Source organism: Larimichthys crocea, chromosome X (genome assembly GCF_000972845.2).
Source record: "Larimichthys crocea isolate SSNF chromosome X, L_crocea_2.0, whole genome shotgun sequence".
NCBI lineage: Eukaryota > Metazoa > Chordata > Actinopteri > Sciaenidae > Larimichthys > Larimichthys crocea.
The window spans coordinates 36,745,813-36,766,024 of record NC_040020.1 but is presented as its reverse complement, the minus strand read 5'-3'; the positions used below and the strand labels follow the sequence as shown (position 1 = coordinate 36,766,024).

Genomic DNA, 20,212 nt, shown 5'->3' with positions numbered 1-20,212 from the left:
ATCACGAGAGCCCTGCAACGTTTTCCGGCCAATGGAGAGCTGTCTGCTCACAGTGTACCTCCATTTATGGACCTGCGAGCGCTTCCTCGTTGAGACGGAGGCAACAAAACGTGTCCGTCCGATGCGAGCCTCCGGGAGTGAAAGCACCGGACACGGAGGACGTCACACAGCTCGGGTCACCGGAGGCGTTAGTGAGCGGACGGGCCTGGCTGAATATGGGGGTAAGCATCACACGACGCATTATTATATAGCCCATTCGTGTTATGTATGACTGATGATGACTAGTTACATTAGGTAATGGGATGGTGGTTACTGCGCTGCGCTGGTACGTGATTGGCCACTTTTCTTGACTGACTGCGCGTTTGTCCAGTAGTCAAGGTTGTTTGGATATATTAACCAATGAGCTACGGCCTCGCTTTCGATTCGCGCTGTAATTGGTGGCTCGCCAGCTCTTTTGTGTGTCCATTGGCTGTTCTCGTCCAATCCCGATTTACACATCACTGACGTGAGCGACACCGCCGTAGTCCAATGAGCGCCTCGCTGGTCGGTCCGTGATTGGTCCGATGTGCGTCAGTGGGCGTGGAGTAGTGATGTTTTGTGATGGGATGGAAAATGGCGGCTGTTCGGAGACCGCATTAACTTTCTAACATAGCAGTGATAACAGCGGCAGCCGCCGCGCGCTTTGTGTGCATATGGAAATATGTGAACGTTGTTATTTTAAGAAGACTTCAAGTCATGCTGAGCTCCCTGCGGCCGCCGTTCACAGAGCTCACGTTACCTGGACACGACTTGGAATGTTGAAGGGGAGGAACAAAGCTCCAGTGTGCAGGCTGGATTTTATTATTAATATGTAACACTTTTTTTTAGCTCTATTCAGTGTACTGAGTAACTTTAATGTGCTTATTGAAACGAGTCGAGTTCCACATTAAGCTCCTCACGTCCAGTGGACGCTGGGTAACGTGAAACCCACGTTACAAACAAATAACTTGAGACGTAACGTTCGTGTTTACATTTGTAAAGAGCTGCACAGACTCGCGCGTTGTTCACTCCTTCTTGTTGTAACTTAAGTTAGTTAAGTTAGTTCGCAGAGTAGTGGAGGTGCTGTTGTGGACACACGCCTCCCAGCTGCTTGTCTCCCACACACACACACACACGGAGCTAACGGGCTCGGTGCTGTTCTGATGCTCACGGCTCGGTTCACCGCCGATAATGGATGATTCCAAGCCACGGTACAGCAAGAGGCTGGTAAGTTTACAACATGTCTCTGTTTATCACTGCACTGCAACAAATAATTAGGCCACTTATGTAATTACATATGATTTACATAGTTTTAATATAAATGAACTAACAAACTGAAGACTGTGAAGCCAGTAATCAGATTTATGTAATAGTGCGTAATAAACTTGGTGACTGCATTCATTCTTGCTGTTGGGTTTGCTTTAATAATATTGAATGCATAAACTTGTGGAAGCACACTGAGTTTCCATACATCGTATTACTTGCTTCACATAAAGGTCCAGTGTGTGGAATTGAGTTGCATCTCATGGTGTAATCGCTGCATTGCAACCTCCTCACATCACCCTCACCTTCTTAGTGTAAAGAAACAGAGAAACAAACACTTCAAGGGCCCGGTCTGGAAGACCCACTGCCACTGTAAAGGATCATTTTTTAAAATAAACAGAATAAAAATATTCTTATTTTCAGCCGATTATACATAGGGCTGGGCGATAAATCAATTTTAATCAGTTAATTTGAATTCTTGATTTAGGACGATGTTCAAAAATGAAAATGGATTTTTACTTTAACTAGAGTAATTAGGTGCAGCTCCCTCCCCTGCGCGAGGCGACCTCTTCTCCTCAGAGTCTGGCAAAACGTCGGCGTGGCAGCACATGCTAATAAGAGTGACTAAAACTTGGTCCCCAGAAAGGCTCCGTGTCCTCAGTGGTATGGAAGTGGTTCGGTTTCACAGCAGATGACACTGAGCAAACCACTGTCCGATGGAAACTTTGTCAACGGCAACTAAATACAGCAGCACCTGAAACAAAAGCACGGAGCTGAGTGGGAGCAGTGTGTGCCACTGCGAGCTGCACAAGATGACGACAACCTTTTTAAAAAAAAAAAAAAAACATATCCGTGGTTTAACTTCAAATAGCGTCCAGTGCGTTTGTAAACATTAAGATGGAGATATGATTCGTGCTGTTCAGGTGGAGTTGGGATGTGGAACTGTTACATGATGGACAGAGAAAGTGTGAAGTCTATCCGTCCATTATCTGTAACCTCTTGTCCTCATCAGGGTCACGGTGGGGCTGGAGACAATCACAGCTGACTTTGGGCGAGAGGTGGGGTACACCCTGGACAAGTCGCCTCATCACAGGGTCATAAAGACAAACAGCCATTCACACACGGCCAATTCAGAGGCACTAATGAACCTGTCAGAGAACTAGAGAGAACTCATGCAGACACGGGGAGAAGCAAAGTGTAATCTGCTGTGCCCAGTACTGGTACATCAGTGTCAGAGGACATGCCGGTGGATTAATGACAGAAATTACAAAAATGTAAAAAAAAAAATAAAAAAAAATAATTAAAAAACAGATTTAAAAACACATTAAAGGTAATAATCATCCTTATCAAAATGTTTATTCATCTTATGAGTTGTGTTAAGACAGTATAATGGCCGATATGTTATCACAGCTCTTAAATGTCAATACTATAGGCTAATATATAAAATATAGGCTTCAAAAAGCTTGTAGTGTGAATGAAAGTGAGGGAAGAGTTGGAAAGACGACATATGGCAGGGAGTGAGGAGAAGGTTGATGGACATTGTTAAATTATATATTGTATGTTTTTAAAAAAATGATTTTTTTAAAATGAAATTTTGATCATATTTGTGGTTTTATAGGGACAAGTATCATTCATTCTATGTGGTTCAAAACTATCTTAACTTAAAACAAGCTTTCTGAGTTTCATAGTACTGAAACAGGCTTTTGTGTTGGGTTGAAGTCAAGCGGTGCCAAAGACTGCAGGTCTTAGAGCAGCCAGGCTTCAACCTCCATACCGTCATGTTAAAATGTTAAAAGTTACCTGTAATTAACAGCGTTGCCGCTTTGACAGGTAAGTGTCATTACAGACGGCTTATTGGAGCACTCAGGTATCATTTGGTCCGCCTATGAGCCACGTCTTTGCCGGTATCTAGAGTCGCTGCGAGGCGGAAGAAGCAGAGCTGCATATTTTCAGCTTCAAACTCCAGAAACCTGTGGGGGACGTCACTCAGGCTTGTTGTAGTACATTGTAAAGTGTGAATGTCTGCCTCTGCACTTTGGTTTGACTATCAAGGTCTTTAGCCTGTGCTGTACGGGTGCAATGGACAGTTTGTTTCCAGTCCAAAGAGACAGGCACATACTGTATGACAGCAGTGTGATAAGAAAACCCTGTATTAAGCTAAGCTTATTGCATGGTTGAATACAGACACCAGCAAAGAGGGTGGGAGCGATTATGAAGCAGAAGAGGGGGGGGTTGGGGGCTCAGCCTGGGATTATCCCTGTGTCACCTGTCATGACCTGGGACCCCCACCTAAACCCTGTTCTGTCTTCATCAGCTGGTGTCAGTGTTTGAAAGTCTGTTTGAAGAGAAGCAGTCCACCTGATGTGTGCTTGAACACACACTGTCCCCTCATGTTGTCCTTCTCATGTATAGTGTCCTGGTAAGGAATGTCCAGTTTGGTGTAATCCACCTTTAACTCTTTAGTTTATGCACACGTGTTGTTTTGGGAATAGGAATCAGTTTAATAATTCTGTCATCCATGCTTCTTATTGTTTTTTCACCAATCCTCTTTTTTTTTTTTTTCTTTATCCCCCTTCTCCAGCGGGCCGGTACCCGGCGACGTTACCATGACGACGGCATCTCAGACGAAGAGATTGACGGACGGAGGATGTTTGACCTGGAGGAGAAGGTCAACAGTCAGAGGTTCAGCTCTGATCGGGTCCTGCGCATGGAGGGAAAAGGTAGGCGAGCTGTCCAGACTGTTCATCACTGCTTCCTGCCTCCCTACAGCTGACTAGCAGGTCATCATGGCAGAAGTCCCCATCAAGTCACAATGTATTAATCGGTAGGAGTGTAACACACACTCACTGCTGGCTAATAGAAAAGCCAATCAGTATACGTGACAATTGCTGATCGGCCCTGAGGAAGTAAACAGCACCAAGCCTGCACGGGGGCTTTAAATGTGCCACATGTTGTCATGTGTGATTTTCTGCACTGTCACCAAACTTTAAAAAAAAAAAAAAGCTCTCGGTGAGTGATGGACGAACAAACAGGAAGTAGTCACGTGTTGTTTTGTGTGTCTTTTTTGTGTTTCTCAGACTTCTCATATGAGTTTGTCCAGAGAGGCGGCCTCAGGGACCCAATCATCTTTGAGAGGCCTGATGGTCTCGGACTCAAGTAGGCATCCTCTGAACATTACATCTACCTTCATGACATGAGTCTTCTTTGTTCACTTGTTTGTTCTTTCTTCTCACACCCACACCCACAGGTTGATGTATGACTCTTGTGTTATGTTCAATCTTGTCCCGTAGGATGCCCGACCCTGACTTCAGTGTCAATGACGTCAAGATGTTTGTCGGTAAGACTTGAGACATGAATCTTTCAACCTTGGATTAATTAAAGTCCAGTCCAGGCTTAGTCCTGACAAAATGTCTTTGAATGAGATATTTATGTGCAAATGTCTCCAGTGAGTCACACATTCAGGAGTGTTTGACAGTGTTTCTGATGTAACGAGCAGATTTCTCTGACGTGCTGTGACTAACCCTCTCAGGTAGCAGACGTATGATCGACGTAATGGATGTGAGCACTCAGAAGGGGACGGAGATGTCCATGGCCCAGTGGACACGTTACTACGAGACCCCTCCGCCTCAGAGAGAGAAGCTGTATAACGTCATCAGCCTGGAGTTCAGCCACACCAAGCTGGAGAACCTGGTCAGGAGGCCAACCACAGTACGTACACACACTTGATTCAGGGCTCCTGTTTGTGTGCATTAGACAGTTTCTACATGTTCATACATTCATACACGTCTCGTGTTGGTGTGTGTGTGTAGGTCGATCTAATAGACTGGGTGGACAACATGTGGCCTCGTCACCTGAAAGAGAGACAGAGAGACTCCACCAACTGCATCAATGACATGCAGTACCCCAAAGTACAGAAGTGAGTCCCCCATGTTCAGATCTGAAGATCTTCATCATTTCATCTATGAATAAATCCATGATTGAATATTTGAATGTGAATGCTGATGTTGGTGTGACTATGCAGATACTGCCTGATGAGTGTGGAGGGCTGCTACACAGACTTTCACATTGACTTCGGGGGGACCTCCGTGTGGTACCACATACTGAGAGGAACCAAGGTGAGCCCTTCTCTCATGTGCTGCAGAGCATCTGATGAATAAATGATTCAAACATGGACAGTCCAGAATATGGGGAGTGTGTGTATGAATTGCACCTGTGTGTTTTTCAGGTGTTCTGGCTGATCCCACCCACCCCTCAGAACCTGGAGATGTACGAGAACTGGGTGCTGTCAGGGAAACAGGGAGACGTTTTCCTCGGGGACCGAGTGTCTGACTGCCAGAGGATCGAACTGAAGCAGGGCTGCACCTTCATCATCCCCTCAGGTACACATCTCTGCAACACACTCGCTGTATGCTCAAGGACTCCAGTGGATTACAATATTAATGTGTGTGTGTGTGTGTGTGTGTGTACTCAGGGTGGATTCATGCCGTCTACACCCCGGTGGACTCGATGGTGTTTGGAGGAAACTTCCTGCACAGCTTCAACATCCCAATGCAGCTGAACATCTGTAATATAGAAGACAGAACGCGGGTAGGTGCACACACACACACACTCACTGTCTTAGAGACTGTATGTGACAGGACTTGTGATGGCGACGTTCATTTCTCCTCCACCACAGGTCCCCGTGAAGTTTCGTTACCCCTTCTATTACGAGATGTGCTGGTACGTGTTGGAGCGCTACGTCTTCAGCATGACCAAGACCTCTTACCTCACACCAGAGTTTCAGAAACACTCGCTGGGCATCGGTATGAACACAAACCTGCGGGGTGGCAGATGGAAAGGATGTTGTCATGACAGGGTGTAGACTTGCTTAGAAATAACTCATTCATCCTCTCAGGTCTGAAGAAGCCCTCTGGCTCCGACCTAGCCAGCGTGCAGGTGAAGGAGGAGGAGGAGGAGGATGATGATGATGAGGAAGAGGAAGAGGAGGAGGAGGGCGATGGCAGTGAAGAAGAGCAACAGTCCGACAAGCCTGCAGTGAAAGTTCATCTGACTCCCCTCGAGCTGGAGGGAATGTGGAACCTGCTGGGCAAACTGGAAGCTCTGCCCACCAACAAGAAGTGTGTCCCAGCAGGAATCCACAACGCACCAGCACTCATTACACACATCAAGGTATTGTGTGTGTCTGTGTGTGTCTGTGTGTGTCTGTGTGTGTCTGTGTGTGTCTGTGTGTGTCTTCATATTGACTCCTGTCCTTCCTCTCTGCAGGCTTTGCTAAAGGAACATGCCAATGACAATCCCAAACTGTCCTACACAGGGAAACCCATCATCAGGTGGCCAAAGAGAGTAAGCACACTTCACCGAGACACAAAGAACAAATCATGGATGTTTTTATGTGTGTTTATTAAAAATCTTTTGGTCTTGTCACTTCAGTCATTGTTTCTTCTGTTCCACTCCTCTCCACCAGCCCTCGTGGTACCAGCCTCCACCCCCTCCGCCGCCTCCCCCTCGCCCTAAATTAGCCACCACTCCCATCGTCCCACGACCACAGAAGCCAGCCTCGTCCATGTCTGTGCTGAGACGCCGCAGGGTCAGGTAACAAAGTGTGTGTGTGTGTGTGTGTGTGTGTGTGTGTGTGTGTGTAACATTTTGTCATAGCAAATAAAGACAGATGTTCTGCAGGGGCTGACTGGCCCGGGTGAGTTTGTATTATATCTGTCAGGGTTGAACTGGACACATCTCTGTCCAACTATCGGACACAAACCGGATTCAACTTTTCCTGTCTCTATTTTTCAGCATAAATTGCGACTCAGATTTAGTAGTTGCTTTATGAAATAAACCAAGCCAGAACACAACAGAAGTATCAGAGTTTAGCTGACTGGAGGTTTGACCGGTTTGATGGTCTGATTGGCGACTGCAGTGTGACGTCAGGCTGCGTCTTTACAAAAGCTGGATCTGGATCAACTTCTGCATGCACCGCCGCAGCCAAAACATAGGATCCTGTCCGAATGCGGCCTTAGTACTGTTACCTGTCAGTCTTAGAGGCGGCAGAGAGAGCAGTCCTGTTCAGCTACACAATAAGCAAGGTTTGGCTGGCTGTGTAACTGTACCGGCTGCTTTTAGTTGAAATCTGTTCATCGTTTCAAGTTAATGTGCTTCTCAATATTCTGTTTACATGAACCCATCCATCATATTCTGATGGGGCGGGTAGATCAGGTCGTACTCTGCTCGCTACGTTCAGTCACTTTTCAGATGCTCTGAGAAATTTTTTTGCTTTTCCAAAATAAAAAAAAAATAAAAAACTAGCAGTAATTTTAAAAGTCTTACTCAGGCCATGAAGAAAAAGATTAGGAATGTGTTCTATTGTAATCCAATCAGCCTGAGGTCCAGCAGTCTGCACTGTGTGTGTGTGGCAGCAGTTTAAGCACTGGATGAGTTTAATATGTGAATGGTTCTTTTTTGCTATGGATCCTTCTCTCACTGCAGCTGACAGGAGCATGTACAGCTTCATGCAAATGAATGTGCATTATCATTGTAAAAGCTGCTCAACAGTATCTTGAAGCATAAAGGGGTTTAACCTAAGTTTGTTTGCTAATGTCAGGGTGTCTCCTGGAACTTATTTCACAGATTGTAAATGGTAGTAGTATGTATGAGTTGAGCTGTAATAAATGTTGTCTTGCTTCAGTCCCTGTCATCTGTCTTCTTCTCTGCAGGTGTAAGCGCTGTGAGGCCTGCATGAGACCCGAGTGTGGAGAATGCAACTTCTGCAGAGACATGAAGAAGTTTGGAGGGCCGGGGAAGCTCAAGCAGACCTGTGTGCTGCGACAGTGTCTCTCTGTAAGTGCCACACTCCTTTCCTGATCTACACACATTGTTTGTTTCTGTCTGTAACTCGCCCTCTGTCCGATCCCAGCCGGGCCTTCCTCTGTCTGCAGTGTGCGAAATCTGCAAGGAGCCCAATCAGGAGGAGACCGGAGACCCCTCCCTCACGCTGATGGAATGTTCCAACTGTGCACAGATCGTCCATCCTGCCTGCCTCACGGTAACACACACACACACACACACACACAGCATTATGGGAAATGTAGGATCCAGTCTTTCAGGAGCACACCAGAGACAAAAAGTCAGAAAGCCTCTGCTGCTTAGTTTTCTTTGAAGAGAACAAAGGTCATGTGTGCAGTCAGTGTTACTCTGTGCAGCATGGATTAGTCTCAGACAGACCTGTTGTTGCTCGATGTTGAAACACATGGGACACGTTGGCTGAAATCAATCCAGCATAATAAAAACATGCATTAATGTGTCTGTGTTGCCATGAGAGAAACAGTCGCACTCTGATGATGTTCCTAAAAAAAAAAAAAGAAAAAAAAAAAGCATTCTTAGTTATGTTTAACAGCAGAGTCAGTGATTGTTGATTGTTATTTTCTCTCTTCTTGTCTGATTCTAATAAAGTGTGTGTGTGTGTCTCTGCAGGTGCCAGGTGAAGGATTGGTGAATAAAGATCTGCCCAGTTGCTGGGAGTGTCCCAAATGTGTCCAGGGGATCACTGACCCAGAGGTACACAACATCCCATTAACACACACACACACACACACACACACACACACTCTGTTTCCTGCTTCTTGTATGTACATAACGAGTGCACTGCTGCTCTCTCTTGGCGTTCACACTCACACACACTCTTGGTTGCTGTCAAAGCTAATGGGTATTGTTTTCTTTTATGCTTTCTTTATTTCCTTTTTGACTTTGATGTCACTCCGTCAGTCATCAGGCAGCGATGAATCGTTGGCTGCCGGCCACCAGCAGCACATCCGTCCCCATGGGCCCCTGGTCCTCAGGCTGGGCCCTGGGCCCTCTGCTACCATAGGGGGTCCTCTGGGCTCCCAGCAGGACGGGGAGGTGGTCCGCTGTGGTTTCTTCCCTCCTCCTCCTCCTCCTCTTCCTTGCTGCTCTTCTTCCTCCTCCTCCTCCTCAGCGTCACTTCTATTGGTGGCGGCCCCTCTGCCTTCTCAGTCAATCAGCTCGAGACTGGTGAGAGGTGCCGCCTATTCTGCGTACATCCACCCGTCTGTCACGTGCACCCCCACCCCCTTTATTTCCTTTTCCATGTTTTTCAAGAGAACAGACACAACTCTTGATGTAACTGATGAGCTGATTTCCTGTTCGCAGAGTTTGTGCCTCTTCTCTCACACTGTTGGCTGTTCTCATGATGAAGCCGCCTTCAGCTCTAATTGGTTTCTGTCCGCTTTTTTTTTCCTCCTTCATACTTTCTGAATGATTTTTCCCATGGTTCATCTCAATGGACATTCCGTAGCCTGGTTCGAACAAGTCAGGAGAATTGGTTTGAAGAGCTGAGCTGCTTATGTTGTGATGGTGGAAGCAGAGCTCTGCGCAGCATCTTCATCAGTGCACGACTGGATGCATGTCCTCCCTCCTTCACTGTCAGAAACGATGTTGTTGTTCTCTTCACTCAACTTTCAACTTGAGTCCCCGGATGAGCTGCTTTCGTGACCGTTGTGTGGCTTTGTGAGTTGTTAAAGGGTGTCGAGCTGTGCTGCTCTGTCCGCCTGCTGTTCCCAACTCTGAATGAGTGGAGGGATCTCTGCTCCTCTCGGACTACAGCAAAAACATCTAAGCGTGCATTCACACAGGATCAGGGATTGCAGCAACTCGTAGTGGGGTTGTCCGGTGGTGGGGGGTGAGGGCAGTTGCTGCGGGCCTGTCTATACCTGCTGACTGTAACCGCTGTGAAACAGTCAGGAAAGAACTTTTTATTTCTCTGGTTAACAGCTTTATCGAGGCCGACACTCGCTCTCTCTTATTGTTACTCTGTCTCTCGACCAAAGCGCTCTGTCTGTCTGACCTCTGTTTTTGCTGCGGTGCCTGATCCTGTGTGAATCTGCGCTACGACACATGTTCAAATATGAAGAACGATGGCAATATTTTCTTTACTGTAGTTGTGTTTACATGTTGAAGCTGTTCGACTTTTCTGGACTGCTCCTTTTTGTTTTAACGTCCACCCTGATATTTCTCAGTCTGAAGTTTCTGAGGTGAATCGCATGCAGATCCATACTGGACCTTGTTTTTAAACTGTCAGATAGATTTCATGAACTAAACGCAGCACACGTTTCTGTCCACTCTGGACAAAAGTTTCCACATCGTCATCCTCGTCTTTCACTCTCTTCCAAAACAGATGCACGATTTCTTTTCCGTAAACACAGCTGGATGCTGGATCAGGATCAGCACAGTTGTTCACTTTGGTTATTTTCATCCTTTGGTCAGTTTTTTTTCTTTTTTGTTCTTTGATGATCAGTCATATGAAATATAACGTCTCCTTTCACTGGTTAACGTACAACTCTGCCATACTCTTCCTGGGAAAGCTTGACCAGGTTTTTCTGTCTGTGTCTGATCTCATTGGAAATCTGAGCTGCTAATAATAATAATAATAATAATAATAATAATAATAATAATAATAATATAACTATGTAGAAATATGGTGTATCCTCGCTGACTGTCATTTGTTTATGCAGGTCATACAGAGGCATCAGATGACACCAGTTCACATACAAACATACACTGTCTGCTTTGTTTGCTACATGGTATGAGCATGATGTGTGACTGTGACTGTCAGTGCAGACTGCAGTGTGCCATGATTTGCCTTCAGAGGCACAAAGCCACTTTTCTCTCTTTGGATTACAGATTTTGGGTTTTGAAACAACAATCTAAAATTAGCTGCTGAACATCAGCCCGACATAATGGCAGCTGCTGTCCAAAACTGTCACAGACTTGTATTAATGCAGAGGTAGAAGTGTGAGAAGAAGAGCTGACCGATGTGATGTTTGTCTTCTTCCTCCAGCAGTCTAAAGGAGACAAAGGTGAAGGCCTTCCAGTGGTGAGTGTTCGTCAGGAAATCTCCACGTTTAACAGTTGAAAGTTTCAATTCTTCTAACAGTTTCCTCCGCCTCTCTCTGCATGTTCAGAAGCGTAAAGCTTCCTCCCTGCTGGACGCCCGCATGGCTAAGATTTACCGCCGACAGAGACACAGCCGTGACGGAGACGACTCGGCCAGTGACGACGATGAAGGTCTGATGAAGGTTTCTGTTTTTAAAGATGAGCCTGAAGCACGAAGAAACAAACATGACGTCTTTAGTTGTGACTGTGTTCTGTCTCCTCAGCCTCACAGAGGAGAAAGATGGTGCTCCACGCTCGAGGGGGGGCCCACTCTTCCAGGAGGGGGTTCGGTGCCAACAGGAGAGGCCTGCTGAGAGGAGGCTCAGCCCAGAGAGGGAACAGAGGGGCCCTCATGACTCCAGGCTCCCAGATGAAGCGAGGGATAGGCATGAGGGACAGCGGCCGGAGGGGCCGAGGGGTGAGGCTGCGGGGGGGCTCCAGGATGCAGCGACGAGGAGACGATTCAGAGGAGTCGGATGATGACGACGATGACGAAGAAGAGGAGGAAGAGGAAGAGGAGGACAGCGAGGACGGAGGCAAAGAGCAACAGCGCCGCCGCAGGAGGAGGCGCAGGACTGATGATGACGATGACGATGATGAAGACGAAGATGAGGACAGCGAGGGGCAGGAGTTTGACCCTGAAGAGGAAGAGATGGACACGCTGGAGGACGAAGAGGAGGAGGAGCTGGAGGAGGACGGGCGCTGGGATTCAGACCCAGAACCTCCGGTCCTCCTGGTGTCCGACCTGAACGACGACCTGCTGAGCGGCTCCTATCTGACCGTCACTCTGCAGCGCCCCCACAAGGCCAAGAGACAGTCTGGTAAGACCCCAACACAGTCAGTGACAGCACAGTGTTTGTTGAGCTAGACAGTAAACATGACAGACATGTTGTTTCCGCTCAGCCTCCATCGTTCCAAAGCTGGAAGCAGCCATGGGTCCAAGGGTGGCCGCAGTGGGTGCTGCCGGTCAGCAGGGCTTCATTCAGAGAAAGACGGCGCTGTCCAAACCTTCACGATTCAAGAGCGCAGACGCCACCGCTGACGCCATGACCCCGAGAGGACCTGGCAGGTACAGCTCAGCACACGCCATCAGCTAATGGTATCCATGGATACCGCCCCATCATGGATGTATCTGCGTGCGTCCGTGACATCATTAACCAAACACTGTTTGATATGTTAAATCTTGTAGGCCGCGTCTGCGGGGTAACCACAGCGACAGAGGCACTAGAGATCGTTCTGCATCTTCTTCAGAGGAAGAGGAAGGTGGCGCTCATCCCACATCCTCCCACCTGTCTGCCCCGTCCCTGCTGTCTCTGCCGTCCTTCAAAGACGTGGGCAATGAGCGAGGAGGGGAGAAGGAGGTCTGGGTGTCGGTGTTCAGGTACCTGGACCGAGCCGAGCTGCTGGCCTGCATGACCGTCTGCAAGGCCTGGTACAAGTGGTACGTCTAACACACACACACACACATACACACACCTTTTTAATGTGTATTTGAGTGTGTGAGACAGCCTCATCATGCTGATCGTGTCTTGCCGTCCACTGCAGGAGCTGCGACAAGCGTCTGTGGAGCCACGTGGACGTGAGCCGGTGCAGCCCACTTACCAACCAGGCGCTGGCAGGCATCATCAAACGCCAGCCCACCTCTCTGGACCTGTCTTGGACCCCCCTGGCCAAGAGACAACTCAATTGTCTGCTCACCAGGCTCCCAGGTACGTATACACACGCACGCACACACACACACACACACACACACACACACCCACACACAGACCTGTGTCCCTGCCTCCCTGCCTGTCTCATTTCACCTCCTCTTTGTGTTCAGGTCTGAGGGAGTTGAGGGTGACGGGTCTGTCCTGGTCTTGTCTGTCAGCGATGGTCTCTCCCACCCTGCCCTGCCTCAGGCTGCTCGACCTGCGCTGGTGTGAAGGACTCAAAGACGCCCAGATCAAAGAGATCATCAGCCCGCCTGGTCAGTAACCGCTCACTGAGCACACAAAGGATTTCCATCAGCTCCTCCATCAATTAAACATGGTGGAACAGGATTAATCAAGAATGATTATTAGGGAATGTAAATAGTTGATGGCACTGAATCATAAGAAGAAGTAAATTAAGTAATAATAAAAACAATAATAGCTTAAGAACATGTGCCTGATGCTTATTTAACAGGTTAACATGCCGCACAGTGCGTGGTGCTAATGATTAATTATTATAGTATTAATACCACGAGCTGTATCATTTAGGCTCCTGAGCATGACAGTAAGACAGAGACTGAGGTCATATCAATCAGCCGAAATGATGAGAGGCATCCTCAAGTCTTGTGTGTGGCTAAAGTTCAAACCTGTGACCTGAGTGAGGAAAACAGCTGGTCCACCTGCTCTGTTAACATGCAGCAGCTGGCTCTCATGAGACATGAGAGGACATCACGCAGCTCCAGGGATCTTGTGATGATGAATCCAATGACACGCGAGCACACTCAACTGTAACACGTTTTACTCAGTAAAACTAAAGGGTGTGGAAGTAGTCACAGCTTCTCCTATGATCAGTGTTGCCTTCTGATCTCGGATCAGAGTCCGCTGTAGTCCTTAATCTCCATAACGACTTACTTGTCCAATCTCTGTGTCTTTGCAGGTTCCGAGTCATCTCGCAGCAGACTGAGGAACATGGTGACGCTGCGTCTGTCTGGTCTGGACATCAGCGAGTCCACTCTGAGGCTGCTGCAGCGCCACATGCCCCAGCTGGAGAGGCTGGACCTGGCTCACTGCAAAGACATAACGGACTCGTCCATCGCCATGCTGGCAGCAGCAGGGACTCACACCCGCAACAACCTCACCGAACTCACACTGGCAGGTCAGTTAGACTCTCACAAAAATGATGCATACAGTTTGGGTCAGGGTTTTTTTAAGACCTGCACCCACACCACCTTTACAACAAACATTCTGCACCACCCAACCCACACAGATATGTTATTTAGCGACCTGAACTTTGTGTTAACATGTAAAGCCTGTTGAATTTACACATTGTTCTTCACCTGTGACTTGTCTGTGTCTGTCCAGGTTGCAGTGAGCTGACAGACGGCTGTCTGTCCTACCTGAAGCGCTTCTCCTCTCTGACTCTGCTGGACCTCAGAGGCTGTAAGAACATCAGCAGACGAGGCTGTGACGCCTTCATCTCCGACCTGTCCCACATCGCCCTCTACTGTATGATGGAGGAGAAGCTCATCCAGCGACTAGACTGACCTGTTACAGCTGGCCTGCTGTACGTTTTGTAGAACATTTTTTATACGCTTTAAGACACAAAGCAGCACATCTGGAACCAGCTGTTAGACACATGAAACCTCACGGCTCCTCAAATCTCAGTGACTAATTCAACATGTAAATAAAGACCTTGTTGACCATGTTTTTTCTCTCTCTCTTTAAGTTGATGGAGCTCTTGTGCTGAGCTAGGCTAAATACATAAAAATATGAAGTTGGTCTTTTTACAAAACTACAAACCAGGATGTTCCTTTAAAAAGTGTTGACTCTAAACATGTTTGACTCCTGTCACACATGCTGTACAAGATCATGAACATGATATTCAGTCAGACGTGTCGTTAATGTGAAACCAGCTTTACTTTACACACTGACAGGATGGAGAGCTGCCTGTTAGGACTACATTAAGTTTGGGTCTAAAATATGGGAAAGAAAACAACCTGTTTGTTCACTGACGCTGAAGAAGGCAGCTGATATTGTATAATGGAACAGTATTCTATGTGTACAGCAATCTGTGTGTAAATATGTTTATTTTTTATGTTTCACATTAAAAGTCCTTCAGAGAACTGACTGTGTACCGCTATATCTTTTCTGACAGTGACTTAAAGCTACAGTGCATCAGATTTCAGATTGCAATCAACTCAACCATGTCATCACAACGACACACTGTAGATAAAGGCTCATTCTATGGTCATAAAAACATAATTCATTTTTTGAGGTGCGTGTATATCACTGAAAACAGTTATTCATGTTAAATCACCCTAAAAGTTACACCGAACCTTTAAAGTCCATGTAAAGGCAATTCTGAGATTTCTTTCAAAATTCATTAAATACATTGAAAATAGTTGCTGAAAACATGAAAAGACCCTGAATGATATATTACTGAAATGTGGAGTTTTTCACCAGTTTTCAGTCCAGGATTTTGTGGGCGGTCCTTAAAGGGTGGCTCGATGACACGCTGAGGCCACCCTGAGCATACCTCTGCCCCCCTAGCAGAGAGATCGAGATGAATTCATCTCGCTCAGTGTTTCAAAGTTAGTCATGTCATTTTCTGAATTCATCTGACACGTTTCAGTCGCTTCAAAATGGCTGCTTGACTGCTGCCATGAGTGGGCGTGGCTTCAGCACATTTAGAGGACACGCCCCCACAGTCCTGGAGCTGAGAATTCATTTTTACCTGACTTTGACACATAATTTCATAAACTTGTTGATATTTTTAACCATTCAAATTTGGCTGGGTGGTTAATAACACCTTCTTCTTTGGTCTGACAAACTCAGAGCAGACATTTATTCACATATTTAATGGGTTTTGAAAGAAAACATGGAATTGCCTTTACACAGACTTTAATGTTCATGTGGATACCCAAACCTCACAGCATGTGTCTTGTTGAATTAGATATCCACACACAGCACACAGGAGCATCATCAGCACGTTGTGGCTGAAATCAAACCCACGTTTGATGTGGGTGGCCCTTTATCCATGAACAGTTTGACTGTTAGGTACAAATCCTCACACTGATGTTTCAATCTAAACTTTTATTACAAACCAGATTTTTTTTTTTTACATCTATGAAGAAACAGAGGTGTACAGTGTGTGTGTGTTCATCAGTACAGCACAGCCGGTTGTGTGTGTGCGTGTGTTTTTCTGTCCATCTAGTAGCTCTTGGTGGACTCGTATGTATCTGGGAAAGGGAGGCTGACGTGTCCACTTCCAGCCACTAGAGGCAGGATTCCAGCGTTGGGGACGACATTCCACGACAGTGTCAGAGTGATGTTCTTATTGGCCCTGAAGACGACAAAGACGGGACAGTTAGTCACAGTGTTCCTCTTCACAGTGTCCAGAGCATACAGGCAGAGTGGGGTCAGATATATATATGATACGTTCTTATAACAAATAAAAAATAACGTGTGAAGAGCTCACAATTACTACACACTGCTTTTAGCCTGATCTGGTTCTGTTCTGTTCAGATGGCCCGATCAGCAACACTTGAACTCTGATGTTCAGACGTTCCATCTTAAAGCTTCATTTAAAATGACCTGAATGATTCTCACAGACAGAAACACGGTGCTGTGTTTGGGCCGACACCTCTGTTTGCTTTTTTTGTACATTGTTGTCACTGGAGCTGAAGTGAAAGCACCACAAAACATTTTTTATCCATGGTGCTAAAAGATTAAAGTGAGCTGAGGTTGGTGACTCTGACATTTCACCCAGCACAGCTGTGAGCTCAGAGTTCTGAATGGAGCGGCCTCATTGCCGTGACGTATGCACTGAAGCGTGTCTGACCTGAGTCCGTTCCCGTCATCGAAGAAGAAATATTTGGACTTCATGTCTCTGAGGTTCAGTTTGGTGTTTTCACCTCGAAGAACGATCTTATCCCAGAGCACTACCTGGTTCAGAGACTGACACACACACAGACAGACACACACACTTTAGGCAGCAGAAACATGTAAAGAGATCAGCATCATGACGTTGATGTAACATTCTTATAACAATACAAGTTACTGAACATAAACCATAAAATAATGAACTAGCACACTGTGATTGGTCTAAATGCTGATAATGTGAAAATATGCCGTAATAACAGCAAACCCAGTATTATCATCTGATTAGTTCACCTCCTGAGCCACAATACAACAACAATGACACCAACAACACAGCAGCTCAGACAGAGATGATGGAAGATGATGTGTCAGCATCATTTACAAACATGAGATCACACTCACACAACACAATCAGCACACAGCGGAACTTTCACAGAGGCAGAATGTATGACGGAGCTTCTTTACATTGTATACAGGCCAGGGAGTGTGTTGCTATAACAGGACTAGACACTAGATTTACTATACTGTATTTTAGAGTGGCACTGTTTTTTAAAAGATATTTTTCAAGCTTTTATTTGACAGCTAAAGACTGACAGGAATGTGGGGAGAGAGAGATGGGGAATGACATGCATGCGTGCAAAGAGCCACAGGTTGGATCCGAACCCTGGGTCGCTGTGACAAGGACTGGACTTTGTACATGGGGCGGATGCTCTACCAGCTGAGCTAACCGACACCTAGAGTGGCACTTCTAACCTACAGTACAATGCATGGATTAACTGAGGAGATTTTATTTCACTTTGTATTTACTAGGGATTAGGGGTGGGCGATATATCGAATATACTCGATATATCGCGGCTTGTTCTACGTGAGATGTATGAAATGACTATATCGCGACCATCGAGTACTTGTCACGTAAATGTTTTAAGCCGTCGGCATTTAATTCTCCGGAGTTTTGCCTGTGTCACTCCTGGTGCTGCTCACAGCACGCAGCACACTGCCCCGCCCACCCAGAAAAATCCCCTGCGCGCATGCGTACTTTTTGTATCAGGTGAGGAGAGAAGTGAAGAGCCCGAGCGAGTTAATTGAAGATGGAGACGGACGACTTGGTTCCGAAGAAAAACAACTGCGGTCACGCCAGCCGTCTCTCGTTTTCGCGTGGTCACGTCAGCTGCTCCAATATTTTCAAGTGCGCCCTTATTGCGACTTTATGTCAAAAACTTTGAGAAAACTGGGAAAGTCAGCGCGAGCTTACTGCAGCGTGTGGACACTTCCGGTTTTCAAAATAAGACGTGGGTGTTAAATTTATTAAAGGTTTATTTATAAAATATGAAGAATGGTTAAAATTTGATTTAAAACAGTGTCTCATGAGCCAAGTATGATCCTGCACTGCTTTAAAGCTCATATTTACATTATGAAATGCATTAAAAATTCATAAAAAATATGACAAGTGTTAAAATGCTATAAAAAGAGTACAAAACAACAACAACAAAAATATCGAGATATATATCGTGTATCGCGATATAGCTTAAAAATATCGAGATATTGGTTACAGGCCATATCGTGCAGCCCTACTAGGGATGCACCGAAAATTCAGCCACCCTTTCGGTGAAGTGGCCGAATAGTAAGGCCGAATAGTGGCGTGACGCAATTCATGCAATGAAACAACGTGTGCGGTGATCTGGCCACGGTTGCTGATTCTTTTCTCATTCACACACAATAAACCCACGATGCAGGATATAGGAAAAACACAGGCAAGAAATACATCATACACTGCTCTTTAGAGGAGCTATATAATTCTCTCTATACTACAGCGTCTCACACATGCCAGGTGCGTTCAAGACCGTCGGAATGACTGATGCGTCCATGAATGTGGGAAAAATGGATATTCACCAGAAATATAATAAGACTAAATAGTATTTTTTTCAAGAACAAATTAACAGTGATTAAAACAACATGGGCTTTCTAACAGTATAAATGAAATAATAATTATACTAACTGGAAATTCTACTGGAATATATGAAGGATATTAAATAAACATTTACTTATACATACATATTTCTTTGAAAAAACATGTCTACAAATTCTATTCTATTTATGCAATAGTAAAAAAAATAGTGAAAAATTTAACAACCGCATTTCATATTCGGTTTCGGTATTCGGCCAACCATTTTAAATTTTATTTGATTTTGGCCGAAACTTTTTCATTTCATATTTACTCATGCCCATATTTCACTGTGCAGCAGACCTAATACAACAGATGTGTGGGAGTGTGTGTGTTTAGGACTTACGTTGCTCTTTGTGGCATACTCAGCAGACAGATAGAGGAACAGCTGTTTGACGTTCCAGTCAAAGATTGGCTGCAAATGTAGGAAAAGCTCAGGAACAACAAGAGAGGACAACATGCACCCAACACACTGTCATGTCATTATTCTAAAGGATATCAGCTGAGAGGTCGAAGGTGATGAAACCCAGATCACTGCGCTCTCTGGGTCCAGTGAAGTCGTCCACGTTCTTCCTGGAGACAGAAGGAGGAGGAATGATGGAGGAGACAGGAAGTGAAAGAGTTTTTTGTTTTGTGTCTCCAAGCAGCAGATACCACCACATACACACACACCAGTAAACATCACTCATTCAGAAGGCTTTCCTGCAGGGACCGGCTTCTGTCCCCATGACATGACTGTGGACGCAAGTCTTTGTCCCCATAAACACACCACCACTAGCACACACACACTCACACACACTCTCTCTCTCTCTCTCTCTCTCTCTCTCACACACACATACACACACACACACTCTCTCTTACACACACACACTCTCTCTCACACACATACACACACACACTCACTCACTCTCACACTCACACACTCTCACTCTTACACACACACACTCTCTCTCTCTCTCACACACACACACATACACACACACACACATCACTCACTCTCTCACACACGCACACTCTCACACACACTCACACTCTCTCACTCTTACACACACACACTCTCTCTCTCTCTCTCTCACACACGCACACACTCTCACACACACACACACTCTCACTCTTACACACACACACACTCTCTCACTCTTACACACACACACTCTCACGCTTACACACACACACTCTCACGCTTACACACACACACACACACTCTCATGCTTACACACACACACACACTCTCTCACTCTTACACACACACACTCTCTCACTCTTACACACACACACACTCTCACTCTTACACACACACACACTCTCTCACTCTTACACACACACACTCTCTCACTCTTACACACACACACACTCTCACTCTTACACACACACACACTCTCTCACTCTTACACACACACACTCTCTCACTCTTACACACACACACACTCTCACTCTTACACACACACACACTCTCTCACTCTTACACACACAC

The 20,212-nt window shown here is 46.0% G+C and overlaps 2 protein-coding genes across 3 annotated transcripts in view; one reads left to right on the top strand and one right to left on the bottom strand.

Annotated features, from left to right (window-relative positions):
• Positions 1–73: 73 nt before the first annotated feature.
• On the top strand, positions 74–15,040 carry kdm2aa (lysine (K)-specific demethylase 2Aa). 2 transcript variants are annotated; one of them, XM_027283711.1, is made up of 25 exons: positions 74–221; positions 3,863–4,001; positions 4,359–4,437; positions 4,572–4,618; positions 4,811–4,989; positions 5,091–5,197; positions 5,303–5,396; positions 5,507–5,660; positions 5,753–5,868; positions 5,957–6,083; positions 6,176–6,450; positions 6,547–6,624; positions 6,746–6,873; positions 7,992–8,115; positions 8,192–8,320; positions 8,749–8,832; positions 11,132–11,167; positions 11,256–11,358; positions 11,451–12,047; positions 12,130–12,295; positions 12,416–12,667; positions 12,772–12,935; positions 13,049–13,195; positions 13,855–14,073; positions 14,280–15,040. In XM_027283711.1, the coding sequence occupies exons 1-25, from the start codon at positions 216–218 to the stop codon at positions 14,459–14,461; spliced, it is 3,732 nt and encodes a 1,243-aa protein (XP_027139512.1). In that variant the 5' UTR covers positions 74–215; the 3' UTR covers positions 14,462–15,040. The 2 variants fall into 2 exon arrangements, with proteins under 2 accessions (XP_027139512.1, XP_027139511.1); XM_027283710.1 differs by lacking the exon at positions 74–221 and adding an exon at positions 568–1,245.
• A 952-nt stretch (positions 15,041–15,992) lies between these two features.
• Positions 15,993–20,212, bottom strand: part of spcs3 (signal peptidase complex subunit 3) — a 4,717-nt gene continuing 497 nt past the window's right edge. Inside the window, exons 2-5 of the mRNA XM_010749178.3 lie at positions 19,238–19,311; positions 19,085–19,161; positions 16,759–16,874; positions 15,993–16,260 (exon numbers count right to left, since the gene is read on the bottom strand). Coding sequence (XP_010747480.1) covers positions 16,128–16,260; positions 16,759–16,874; positions 19,085–19,161; positions 19,238–19,311 — 400 coding nt within the window. The 3' untranslated portion in view covers positions 15,993–16,127. The remainder of the gene's footprint in view (positions 16,261–16,758; positions 16,875–19,084; positions 19,162–19,237; positions 19,312–20,212) is intronic.

Bases quoted from the DNA above. Each gene is read 5' to 3' on its own strand.
- kdm2aa (XM_027283710.1), top strand. From the start codon at position 1,210: ATGGATGATTCCAAGCCACGGTACAGCAAGAGGCTG. The intron at 4,619-4,810 runs GTAAGACTTGAG...TAACCCTCTCAG, and splicing joins TGACGTCAAGATGTTTGTCG to GTAGCAGACGTATGATCGAC. The intron at 5,869-5,956 runs GTAGGTGCACAC...CCTCCACCACAG, and splicing joins ATATAGAAGACAGAACGCGG to GTCCCCGTGAAGTTTCGTTA.